At 56.2% G+C, this 12,617-nt stretch overlaps 2 protein-coding genes across 3 annotated transcripts; both read right to left on the reverse strand.

Annotated features, from left to right (window-relative positions):
• Positions 1-96: 96 nt before the first annotated feature.
• LOC128794686 (peptidyl-prolyl cis-trans isomerase FKBP8-like) lies at positions 97-2,707 on the reverse strand. 2 transcript variants are annotated; one of them, XM_053954818.1, is made up of 7 exons: positions 1,791-2,707; positions 1,310-1,655; positions 940-1,157; positions 697-869; positions 541-618; positions 308-411; positions 97-218 (listed from the first exon to the last, which is right to left on the reverse strand). In XM_053954818.1, the coding sequence occupies exons 1-7, from the start codon at positions 2,023-2,025 to the stop codon at positions 182-184; spliced, it is 1,191 nt and encodes a 396-aa protein (XP_053810793.1). In that variant the 5' UTR covers positions 2,026-2,707; the 3' UTR covers positions 97-181. The 2 variants fall into 2 exon arrangements, with proteins under 2 accessions (XP_053810793.1, XP_053810792.1); XM_053954817.1 differs by having other exon boundaries at positions 1,310-1,398; positions 1,489-2,707.
• Positions 2,708-4,326: 1,619 nt separating this feature from the next.
• On the reverse strand, positions 4,327-12,077 carry PDIA3 (protein disulfide isomerase family A member 3). Its single transcript, XM_053954997.1, has 13 exons — positions 11,822-12,077; positions 11,662-11,740; positions 10,855-10,972; positions 10,362-10,469; positions 9,355-9,484; positions 8,779-8,895; positions 8,232-8,357; positions 7,641-7,823; positions 6,993-7,101; positions 6,062-6,190; positions 5,562-5,641; positions 5,005-5,062; positions 4,327-4,726 (listed from the first exon to the last, which is right to left on the reverse strand). Exons 1-13 carry the CDS (start codon positions 11,989-11,991, stop codon positions 4,607-4,609), a joined length of 1,527 nt encoding a protein of 508 aa, XP_053810972.1. The 5' UTR covers positions 11,992-12,077; the 3' UTR covers positions 4,327-4,606.
• Positions 12,078-12,617: the final 540 nt, after the last annotated feature.

Genomic DNA, 12,617 nt, shown 5'->3' on the forward strand with positions numbered 1-12,617 from the left:
CCGCCCCCCGCCGTGACGTCATGAGGCGTGCGGGGCGCTGCCGGGCGGGGGCGGGGCGCCGTCCAGCCCCGCCCCTCCCTCCGGTTCCTCCTCCGCCCCCGGGAGCGAGGGGCGAGGGGCGGAGGTCGGTATGAGAGCTCTTCTATCTCCTCGGTCCGGCTCTGGGGCGCTGCGGGGCCGCTCAGATCGCTCCTTCCGCCGAGGGCGGTGCGGGGGATCTACAGGGAGGGACGGCTATAAGCGCTATCCGCGCCAAGAGGGTGCGGGGCGGGCACCCGTCCCTGCACAGCCCAGTTCGCCTACGCACGCGGGGCTCGGCGGCGGTATCGGGTCGTGGCGGGGATTCTGCGGGCCGGCGCCGGATGGAGGGCTCTGGCGCTTCGCCAGCCGTGAGAGCTCGGTGTGGATCACCTACGGACGAGGGGCGGCTGCGGTGGGACACCCGCCCCACCGACTCCTGAAGGATCCTCTTCCTCCCCGTCGCTCCTAGCACCAGGTGCTGTAGGACCACCGCCCGCCCTCGCACCCCGCCTCCCACACCTTGCTGGCCGGGTCCAGCTCCAGGGCTCTCCTCAGGACGAGCGCCGCCTCTGCGTCCCGGCCCTGCTGTGCCAGCAGCTGCGGGGAGAGGAGCGCAGGGTAGCTGGACGGCGGGGCCGAGGGGAGCGGGATGGCGCGGGGCGATGCGAGTCCCACCTGCCCGCGCCGGAGCAACGCCCGACCGTTGTCGGGGCTGATCCGCAGGGCCGCCTCGCAGGCCGCCAGCGCCTCCTCCGCCCGCCCCAGCTTCAGCTCGGCAGCCGCGCAATTGTTGAGGCACTTCACGCGCTGCTCCCGCAGCTCCTCTTCCTCTTCGGGCCCGGGCGGAGCTGCGGAGCGAGTTGCGGCCTCAGCGCCCCAGCCCCGCAGCCCCGGGCCCTCCCTCCCGTCCGGTCTCACCGGCGGTGGGGCCGTCCAGGGCACGCAGGGACAGCCGGTACGATCGCAGCGCCGCGGCGAAGTCACCCCGCGCGAAGTGGAAGTTGCCCCGCTCCCGGCGCTGCGAGCCCAGGCGCAGACGGACGGCGGGAGGCAGCGGCTGCGGGTCGGGGCCGTCCCGCACCTCGAGGAGCGTCACCTCGAACAGCAGCGGTGCCTCGGGCGGCACGTCGGGCTCCCTGCTGGTACAGCGCCGGCTGCCCGCGACCCCTGCCCGCCCCGGTCCCCTGCCCTGCCCGCCGCACCGGTTCTGGTCCTCCTGTCCTCGCCCGTCCTTCCTGTCTGCCCTCCCGCCCCCTGCCTGCTCGGTCCCCCTGCCTGCCCGCCCTACCTGCCCGGGCGGCCATAGGCGTAGGGGAAAGCGGCGAGGAAGAAGGAAACCTCCCCGGGCTGCATGGTTGGGACGCCCAGCTCCAGAGCCTGTGGACGGGCACGGCGGGGCTGGCGGGTCGGGGCCGAGGGCGGCGCTGAGCTCGCACGGCACTGAACCGCGCACCGGTTCAGGCTCACCTGCACGACGTCCCCGTGACCCGGCACGAAGATGAGCCGCGGGTCCCGCTCCACCAGCCCGCCGTCCTCCAGGGCACCCAGCACCTTCACCGACACCTCCTGGCCCGGCAGCGGCCGCGGCCCGCCCAGCCCGGCCCGCACCACGCGCTTCCGCAGCAGCCGGTCTTCTGCGGGGGAGGAGGCGCTGAGAGCCAAGCCGGGAGTCCCGAAATCGGCATTCCTTGCTCGACTCCCCCCGGTACCGGCCGTCCTAGCCTGGGCCGCCGGCCCGGCTGGCCCCGAGGCCGCCCGTCGGCGCTCACCCGTCAAGTCGCTCCAACCGTCGGAAGCGAAGAGCGGCCCGAAGCCGCCGGGCCCCGGCACTGCCAGCGCCTCCAGCCGCCGGTAGAAGAGCTGCTCCTCCTCGCGCACCGACGGCACCGCGATGGCGGTGTGAGGCAGCCGGAACCGTACCCGACGGTCCCGGCCAGGCCCCCGCGGCCGCCCGCCGGCCCCTGCTTCCCTCTCCGGGGAGCCGCCGGGCGACGGGCCCGGCATGTCCGCCCCCGGCCCTCCTCACCACCCGCCGCTACCTGCTGGCCTCGGTCCGGGCCCGCCCGGGGCTCGGCGGCGGGTGCCCACGGCCCCCAGCCCGCACCGGGCGTGTCGCAGCCCGTCCCGCCGCGCCGCGACTGCCGGGGGTTGCCCGGGCTGGGGACACCGCGCGGCGCATGCCGCCGCGCCGTTACCTAATGCCGGGAAGCGGCTCAGGGGATTAGTCCGGGTCGGCGGCAAAAATAGCTGGCCCAGGGCGAGCCCCGCCACGGAGCTGCCGCCGCCCGCCCCGCCCGCTGCTGCCCCTCGGGACCGCCCGCCCGCCGCCGTCGCGCGTTCCAGGCAACGCCGTGGTCTGCGGTACTGAGGCTGCGGGCCGGGGCTCTGGCTTATCCCAGCTACCAGCAGGAGAAGAATCACTGTGAACATCTCCATCCAAAGCTGTCTCACATCAAAAGCCTGATCCTGCAATAAGCAGGACCTCCCAAGCAAACTGTTGCTGCAGTTTTTTCCCTGCTCATCCAGACTTGTCTTTGAAGCAGTGCCAACTGCTCCAGCTGCCCCGAAACACCTGGGGCCAGCTCATTCCCTACTCCCTGGAGGGCCATGGCTGCATGGGGAGAGCCAGAAACAAAACCCTGATCTTTTGCTAAGGCCTGAGCCAACTCAGGGGGGAATGTGTTACTTTGGGTGGTGGCTTCCCCCTCACCCAGGACCAGCTCTCCACACAGGTCTCACTGAAAGCAAGGTCTGTAGCCATCCTGTTTGCCAAGTATTCCAGGCAGCAAATATACAAATCCTTCATCAGATGCCTGTTTCTCCTCAACTGAAGCTCAGTACCTTCAGTGCAGTTGCAGCACAGTGAGGGACATCTGGGCAGCCACTGCACAGCCCTTCCTCATCCTCTGTCCCTCCTGCCAGAAAGTTTCCCTAGGCCTGTGCTAACTTCACCCAGGCTGCTCTGAGCACCAGCAGTGATGCTCTGGGCCAAACATGCTGAAGAGTTTTACCTGTGTTCAGTGCCCCAGCTGCCACCAGGTCAATAGTCACAGAGCAGGGAGCAAAGCCAGGATTAGAACCACGTCCCTGGCTCTCCTTGGCTTGATGGAGAGCACTGTTCTGCCCAGCAAGGAAGCAGCACTCCAGTTTGGTGTTACATGGGTAATTGTCAGCTGTCAGTGGAACTTGCTGTGTTCCTTTTCCTTGCAGCAGTGCTGGGAGCCCACAGCCAGGTGCAGGGCTCCTGGCAGTCTGTGCAGGGACCACTGGACATCACATGCTCCTCCAAAGGTGCCTAGACACCCGCATGCATTAGGGGACCTGCCACAGCAGCAAAGCACAGAAGGGAAATGCGGTTTGAGATGCTAATGGAGCTGCAAAAGAAATTGTTGTACTGCACAGTTACTGTAGTCAAAGAAGTACATCCTAAGCCTTGCATGAGCTACTGTACTTGGAGAATTCCAGCAGCAAAACATAAGGTAGCCAGGCTTTGAGTTGTGGGGGGGAAAGTCACAGAGAAAGCAAGCTCTGGCTCTTGCCATAGTAACTGCTGCCATGCAGCAATACTTTGAGTGTGCTGACCCTCACTTCAACTTGCATGTAGTCCAGGAACCCAGAACCAGGGCAACAGCTCCTACCTGGTCCGCCCATCTCTTTCCTGCCTTCCCAAAGGAAAGCAGAACACCCTCAGATGGTCAGTCACAGCCCACGCCACATGGTCTAATCCTATCCTCCTGAAGGGAGACCCACAGCTACCAGCCTGTTTCTCAGCATGAGAAGGAATAATTAACTGGTTCTATCTGCCCTCACCGCAGTCAAGCACAAGACTATGACAAACACCCTTGGCCCTACCTGTGTTTGGGTAGAGGCTGTAGGTAGTAACACTCCTCTCCTACACCTGACTACTCCTGCACCAGCTTCAAAGCTGATTTACTGCTACTGCTGAGCGAGGCCCCTGCCAGCCTGCTCCATATGCCTGCACTGCTGCAATCCAACAGTCACAGTGAGCACCACGTACCTCTGAACTCACTAGGGCAGTACACAGCAAAGGCACTTGTGACCACAATTCCCCAGTCCAAAATGTGTGTAAATGCAGCACCCGAAGCCCAACACATTGGGATAGCTGTTGCTGCTACATTCTGGAGGGGCTTGGGCAGCTAAGGAAAGAGGATAAAGGGCTAAAAGCTAAACACAGTGGCTAGGAGGGCTCACTGTAGGGAACAACTTGCAGCAGGAAGCTGCTGCCTATAGAGAACAGGATCCCGTTGCTAGGTCTGATGGGTTGCCCCAGGACAGGACACTTGGTCTTAAGGGGGTCATTTTATTGTTTCACTTCTCCAAATGTACAAAAAAAATTAGAAAATAACTGTACCCCCACCCCCTCCCAAACCACAAAACAAACCTGGGGAGCCCCACAACAGTGCAGCTAAGAGACGGCAGGAAATTAAACATTACTAGATACAGCAGCTGGGGCTCCTCGGCCCGCATGGCCACTGGCTCTCCATAGCCCAGAACTGGCCCCAATCTGACCAGTGCTTCCCCAATTCACACAGAGCTCATCCTCACAAGGTGGCAAGCAGGTACTTTACAAATCCTCCTTCACCTTCTTCTTGGATTTCTTGGATTTCTCTTCTTCCTGCAGCACGGGAGTGTTGGTTGCCTCCCGCTTCAGGTAGCTGATGAAGTCACTCACTTCTCTGCCCCCCTGCAGAAAGCAAATGACTGTCAGGCAGGACCTGTACACACCATGGACTTCCCCTCTCCTGAAGGGGGTTCAGGTGCCTGGCAGGAGACCCAGGTGACTGCAAGCAGAGTTCCCCCCAGGGCCTGCAACACAAAGTACAATAGCCAGTACCATCAGGTGTGTTCCCAGGGTAACAGGACATAGTGCCACCCCCAACTCTCAAAGAGGCTTGAGTATAATTAGAACACCTGGATGCTCTTCACTTCTTTACAAAGTATCAAGAACAGCAAAATATTCACCTCATACTTCTTTGGACTCTCCTTCTTGCCAGCTGGAGCAAAATAGATGGTGGGGAAACTGGAGAGAGAAGAAACAGAGGAGCTCCTGAGATGCTCTGATTTCTATCAGACCAGCCCCAACTGAAGGGACTCACAACCCACACTGCCCTGGTTTAACATGGCACAGCTTCAGTGGCTCTGAGGCACCAGGTGTGGCCTTCAAGAGCCTGGCAGATCTGGCTGAGCTCACAGGTTCAAGTTTGCTAGCTTTTGGAACAGCAAGCCCAGATTTGTTTTCACACTGCCAGGAACAGAATCTCAGCAGATTCCAAAGCAGCAGGACAGACCTCCAGGCAGAGCCAGGACACCAGAATCCTGGAGAAGCCAGGCAGATTAGTGTATTTGTTTTCACTCTTGATTTCTGCACATCAAGCCATTGCCCAGCAGTCACCTAGCTATTGCCTGGCAACCCCCACACCCTTCCCCACGAGGCTCTTTCAGCTCTTCAGTGCTGTCCCCCAAGTCAGACAGAGAGGGACTCATGCACTGACGTGTGGTGTCACAGCAGTCAGACCTACCCTCGGACTTCATAGGGAGAAGGCACATCATTGGCTGTAGCATCCATTTTGGCAATGATGATATTGGGATCTTTGCTGAGCTGTGGGTAGAAAGAACCCATCAGTTACCAATTCCAAAATACAGGAACCCAGCAGTCAGCATGATCTGGGACAGCGTTATCAGAGGACAGTGCGTAGGGAATGCCACTTCACCAACCCCACTACATGGGAGATTTTCATCATGCACAAGGAAAAGACCCAAAAAGAAACTTGGGCAGTTGAGGCCAGTCACTGAATCCGGGAATAGTCCTGTGCCCTAGCCAGTAACACAGACTAAATATACCAGTGTGGTTGCTACCACAGATCCTGCTGCAAGATATCTGCACTCCGCAAAGAGACCAAAATCTGTAGTCTTCAAGAAGGCACAATTATACCCCATTGTCACTGAGGCTAGAAAGAACCTGCAGGATCATTTAGTGCTGCAAAATTCTAGTTCACATTTGCAAGAATCTCAGACTTACCTTCTCCCCCAATTCTTTGTATTTGGGCTCCAGATTCTTGCAGTGGCCACACCATGGTGCATAGAACTCTATCAGGACATCTTTGTCTTGTGCATTAACAATTTCATCAAAGTTCTCAGCCACCACCACCTGTAAGGGTTGATCACACCAGTTAGTTCCTTTGAAGTCAGAGATGAGGCGATGACATGCTCCACACACTCCACCCTCCACCCAAGCCTGCGTCTCCCACACTTGCACAGCGAGCAGCAGAACCAAACACAGCACTCCTCATCTGCACCATGCAGGTAAAAACCTGCCATAAGTTACCAGCACTACCTCCAAGTGAGGTCTGCATACGGTGTCCTCGCAGGAAGATAAAGTCATTTCTTCTTAATCCCAGCAAGCAATCAGCAGGACTGGCTGAGGCCATTGCCCCAAAAACATCTGTGAATCCCGTGACTTGCACTTCTGTGTAAGGCTCTCATCAAAAAGCCAGGCCAGGGAATGTTCTTACTCAGGGCAGAATTGCCTGGGAGGGTGAAAGGCAGGAATTCTACCAGATCTCAGTGATGAGATAAACAGGGAGATCCCTAAAATAGTGCAGTCACGACCAACAGGTAGACCATGCCATGAAGGAGTGAGCACAAACCAAGAGGACAGGCCTTTGTGTAAGCCCTGGAAATCTGGATGCTGCTACACTCACAAAGCACGTAACTGCTGGGGCCAAGCAGCAGTTACTATGCTAAGAGGAAAAAAACAGAACCCAAACTGCAAGCTGCAGGTGATGTCTCCATCACCTCAGAAAGCTGCAGTGGAATAAGGGAGTGAGTAATTCCCCTGTCTACCAGCACAGAGGCCTCTTGAGCTACCACCATGCCTCGCTCCCAGCACTTCCCACAGGCACAGGAAGCTGCTGCTGAGCAGTGTCTCTGCAGCCATAAGCAGCACTCACCTTTACAGGGCCATCGTTGCTTTCAGGAACAGGCTCTGATTTCAGGTATTTTTTCAAGTTTCCATCAAAGTAATCTTGCAGGAATCTCTCCAGAGCCTTTCCGTCACGGCTGAAAGAAAAGTGATGTTACAGCCATCATCACACACACAGGATGAGAGAGGGAAACTTTCAAGGCTTATTTAAGCTACTTCCACCCACACAACAGATGCCACCTGCATCTTTGACAGCACCACTCTGGGGCTGGCTCAGTAGACCTCCAGAACAAGTGCAGTGATGTCCTTAAGGGCTCTGACAGGAGGCTGGATGCACATCCCATTCAAAATTTTAGGCCTTCCAGCATTCTTCAGGTTTTTTTTCAAAATGAAAGGTACAATGAATTCTTCTGCCCTTTACTGCACCCTAATTCCTAACCAGAATTTCAGGATCTTGAATTAAATTCTCTCCATTTGTATAACAGGAGGGGCTGCAAGCTTTCTGGAGAGTAGGAAAACACATGAGCAGGAGCCATTTTGACCCAGCAATTGCTCCTTCCAGCTGCAACAGCCAGCTTTCCTGTTTCCTCAAAGCTAACAAAGTATCATCTGGTCAGAGACCTCTAGACCAAAGTCCATCAGATGAGACCCATTACCATCAAGTTCAAGAACTCACGAGAACTCTTCTTGCATGACATATTTATCTCCTTTGGCAGTTCTGATGGCAACGACGGGGGCCTCACCCACACTGCTGTCCAGACCAAACTCAGAAAGCTCGTGGCCAAAGGTTTTCCGACTAGCAACAGCATAAGACAGTTTGTGGCCAGCATCCAAGAACTTCTTTGCAATCATCATAACTCTGAGGGGAAAACATAAACAAAACCACAAAGCGTTATTTCTTTGAACATTTTCTTCTACATGGTGAAAGACCCTTCAAGATGACATACACATCGGACTAGGAATTCAGTGGCACAATGTGCTCCTCAGAGCCAAGTCCTGTAGAAATGGTGCTGAGAAGCAGACCGGTGTCTGTGGCGACTGAGGCAAGTGTTGCGTTTGCATCCTCCACCTGCGTGACCCCGGGCTCTCAGCACGAAGGGCAGAACTGCACACCACAGCAGTGAGGCAGTTTGTGGGTAGGGTCTAGGTTCCTAAGGACCAGGGATCCAAGAGCAATCACACAGGATTTCAGAGGATTGTCACCCAAGCTATGGAAGTGCAGCAAGGCAGGAACAGTGCAAGGCCGATTTACCCCCACCATTCCCACCTGTTGCGCCAGTAGTTGGATCCCTTGGCATTCTTCTCATAGTCAACATCGTAGTATGCCACCAGCAAGTCCTTGCCCTGGATCAAGTCTTTGTTGTCTTCAGTCATGTGAGGGCAGATGCCAAAGCTGTAAACGAGAGAGGTTAGTAGAGTCCATGACCCCAGAACAGGCTGGACACAGCACACTTGCTTCCCACCCAGGAGTTAAATGCCAGTGATCAATCACACCTCAGGGAGAAATACTTTGCTCATTCCTGCTCAGGATTTTCTCAGTCAAATCTCCATCTCCTGCCACATCAGTGGCTAGAGCTGACCCATTTAAGGCCAAAGTTAGCACAGCTCTCACAGGTTCAGTTTTTAAACAGAATCATGGTTAGAATACGGAGAGTGCATGCCAACAGCCATGTCAGGATTTCAAGAAGGTGTCCCCAAAGGGAAGCAATGCCAAGACATGCAGCAGAAGTGGCAGCAATGAAAAAACAAGCTCTGACATGGCCAAAGCCAACTGGAGCCAGTTCTGTCACATTTGTTGGTGAGGAATCACTCACATGTTCTCCTGGATGAATTTCTTGATCTTTCCACTGGTGATTTTGTCTTCTGGGTACTTGATAGAGCTCTCCTCAAACTTGTTGGTCAGGCGCGGAGGACGGAATAGGACAATACCTCTGTGGGGAAGCAGGTATTGTGAATTAGTTCAAAGTGTCCCTGGGAATCCAAGGACAGCAGCCAGATGGGGCAAAAACCCACTCTCCAGTGACAATCCCCACTCACCATTCATAGCTCAAACAACACTGTCTAGTTTCTTGATGAAACTAGTGCACTAGGTGTAGCTGTCAGAGCCTTCTCCATGATTCAGAGCAGCCACAATGAGAAACAAAACTCTCACCATAACAACGAATACAGAAACAAAATGTCTCTGTTGAGATACTTGCCACACAGAGGCAGACACAAACACTTCGGAGACCATTTACACCTTTCTATCTCAATTCAAAAGAAACACCACTGTCAGCTGAGGAAGAAACCAGACCTTAAGCTGTGCTTAGAAACTGAAACCATTTAAGTGGAATCCATGAATTTGTTCCAAATGCCTAAATAATAAGAAATCTTTGTATTAAGTAACTTACTCTCCATCTTCCTTGTACTTCTGGACCAGCTGCTCCTCGGTGGTGTGTGCAAAGCGGTAGTTATCCCTGAGGCTGTTGGCTGCTTTCATGAACTCCGAATAAGCATCCCCAGATGCATCACCAAAGAAGCCTGCAGCAGAAAGGCAGACTGTGACCTCAAACCAACCCAGCTCTGGACCCTCTGCAGGTCTCAGCATTTTTGTCTACAATGCACTGGATCAATCCTGAATCCAGTCCTTCAGTGTATGTTGAGGTATTTACCTTCGACAGCTTCTCTCCCATTTTTGGGGACCTCCTTGCACCCCCCCCCCCAACCCTTTCCAGCAGCAGAAAAGTTACTCAGGAGAAGCCCTAGTTGGTCATTCAGCCAAGGACAATCATCCCCTGAACAGCCAAACATCCACTGGTGATTGTGTAACAACTGGCACTTAATACCAGTAAGTTTAGGAATGCTGGTTAATACTCCTGTGGTCATACCTACAAGATGGCACCTGATTTGCACCATCTGCTGTTGCCACATGTAACCACAGACACCCAATGCCAACAGGCCTCTGATGCCACCAGAGCAACAAACACACCCAAAGCAACCCAAAGCTACCTGATGTCAGCCAGCCAAGAAAGCAACAATCATTGGAAAACAAATACTATAGTGCCAGGGGAGCCAACAAAGCCGGATGGTCATGGGAAAAAAAAAATAAAAGAAAAGAAAAAAATTGGAGGGAATACCCAAAGGTCCTCAAATAAAATCTCCCACTTGAAGCGGGAACAGCTCCAGTCAGACTAGGTTGCTCAGAGCTTTGTCCAACTAAGTTGTGAAAATCTCCCAGGCTGAACATTTTAAAATCCCTCTGGATACATGTTCTAGGGCTTTATTGTTCTCATTACCAGCAGTGGTTTTGTTCACGTCCATCTGGAATTTCATTTGCTGCAGCCCATGGTACTGCCTCTGCTCTTTCCACACGAGCTCCCAGAGCCCACTCATTTCAGGATGCACCACCTCTACTCACCCACGACAGAAGCATCTTTATCGCCAATGAACTTCTCAAACTCAGCCACAGAACCGAGAGCCACCGAAGCAGGTCCCGCCTGTTTCTTGAGATGGCTGACAATCCCATCTTGAAAGATTAGTAAAATAAGTAAAGGGATCAATACCAAGTTCCACAAGACATTTTTCAAGCTTCCTAAACCAGAAATAGTTTCTGCAGAATCCATACACATCTCTCATACGATAAATATGTGAACTGAAGGACTGCTCCCATTAGCTTCACACAGGAGCTTTCTAGCATCCTGGCAACTAGGAGCTAATGTGGAAACCTTCACCTTTAAAGGAGAGCTTTAAAGGAAAATAAACATCCCAGGCTTTGCCAGCACTAAGAGTTCTGGAGAGAGTAAGGGGTTGGGGGGTGTATGTGTAGGTGTGAACCTTCTCTGCATCCCTGGCTGTTATATGCTGCCTCCTGCTGCAGCTCAGCAAACCAGATGCTGCCAAACAGTTCTTACCTGCTGTTCTGGGCCCATCATAGGTCCCTGCCTCTTCTCCATCTCGAAAAATCTTTAATGTGGGATATCCACTGACTCCATACTTGTTACAGGTGTTGGAATTTGCTGTACAGTCAACCTAAAGGAAAAGAAACCTTGCTACAAGGACTGAGATCCAGCCCTAACACACTAATCACAGACAAGGGACTAGAGGGATCCGTCACACACTGCCTGGTACTCGACAGCCCAGACTGGGAAAGAGGTAGCACAGGTATAACGAGACGCCCGGAAAAATATTGAGAAAATACTGCAAAGACTAAATAGTTTCGAGTTCGACCAGACTACACACCAAAAAAATACTAGAAAGGATAGTTTCTTGCAATCAATAACACGGCATTTCTCAGTACCTTGTCAGTCCCAAAGTTCATATAACATTTGAAGAAAACAGGCTGACCTGACCAGGAGGCCATGGTGCCAAGAGTCCATGCCACTTCCCATAAAGGAAGAGACCCTGATTTGAGAAAACTCTACGAGTTTTTGTACAGAAAAGAAAGCTCCTCGTCAGCATGCCTCAGTGGGTGCGTGCAGCACGGCGCTCGCTCTCAGCCTCATCATCACACAGCTCCGAGCAGGCCTATTTCGCCGGCTGGGGCGAGCCCTCACACACCCTCTGCACAGCCGCCGCGCGGCTGCGGCCCTGCAAGGACCGGCTTCCAGATTGTTTTAGGGCTCCAAGGCATCAAAGAAACGACGTCCGTCAGGCCTGCAGAGCAGGAGCCCGGTCACCGGCCGCCCCGGGTCCGGCCCAACGCGGGAGCCTGTGCTCACCTTCACGAGAGGCACGATCCCCTTCAGCCGGGTCGCGGCCGACTCGTACTCCGGCGCCAACCGCTTGCAGTGTCCGCACCTAGGGGCACGGAAGGGAGTCAGACCGGCCGAGCGCCCCTCTCGGCCCGCCCCCGGCCCCCCGCCCCCAGCGGCCCCTCACCAGGGCGCGAAGAACTCCACGAGCACCAGCCCCGGGCGCTCGGCCAGGCCACTCTCGAAATCGGCATCGCTCAGCTCCACCACGTCGGAAGCGCGAGCGCCGAGGGCGAGCAGCACGAACAGCAGCACCGCGGCAGGCAGGGCCGGCTGCGGGGGCCGGGGCGCGGACATGACGGCGGGAGCGGCGGGAGCGGCGCGTCCGGGAGCGGCGGGGCCGGGAGCGGCGGCTGAAGGAGCGCCGGGGCCGCAGCCGGAAGTCCGGCCCCCGCATCCGGATCTGCCGTGTGGCAGCTCCTGATTGGGCGGCACGTCACGGGGCGCGTGCCAGCGGGGGCGGGGTTTCCGCGCCGGCCCCGCCCCTCCTCATGGCCGCCGGTGCTCGGCGCTGCCCGGGCGGCGGCGGGGGCGGGCCGGGGCTGCGGGCTGGTGCCCGTCTGCCATCCTCGGGGCAGTCCCCGAGCACCGAGCACCGAGCTGTGTTACGCCGACCACAGCGCCTCCCTTTCCCCGGCCGGGACAGGGGGCCGCGGAGGCTCCCCGGGGCCGCGCGCTGCCGATCCGCGGTCGGTCTCCGGGAGCTTTGCTGGCCTGACGGCTTTAACGGTGCATTAACCCCGCCGTGTCTGGATCGCGCAGTGCCGGCGCGGCGGTGACACGTGCGCAGCACATGCCGCACGACAGCGCTCGGCTCGCTGCAGGCTTGCCGGCTGGATTTCGCTCACGCATTTTCGCCCACCACCCCTCACGCTCCGGCCCTGCGACAGTCTGGCGTTCCCCTGGCCCTGAGCCAAACCCGG

Source organism: Vidua chalybeata, chromosome 13 (genome assembly GCF_026979565.1).
Source record: "Vidua chalybeata isolate OUT-0048 chromosome 13, bVidCha1 merged haplotype, whole genome shotgun sequence".
Lineage (NCBI taxonomy): Eukaryota > Metazoa > Chordata > Aves > Passeriformes > Viduidae > Vidua > Vidua chalybeata.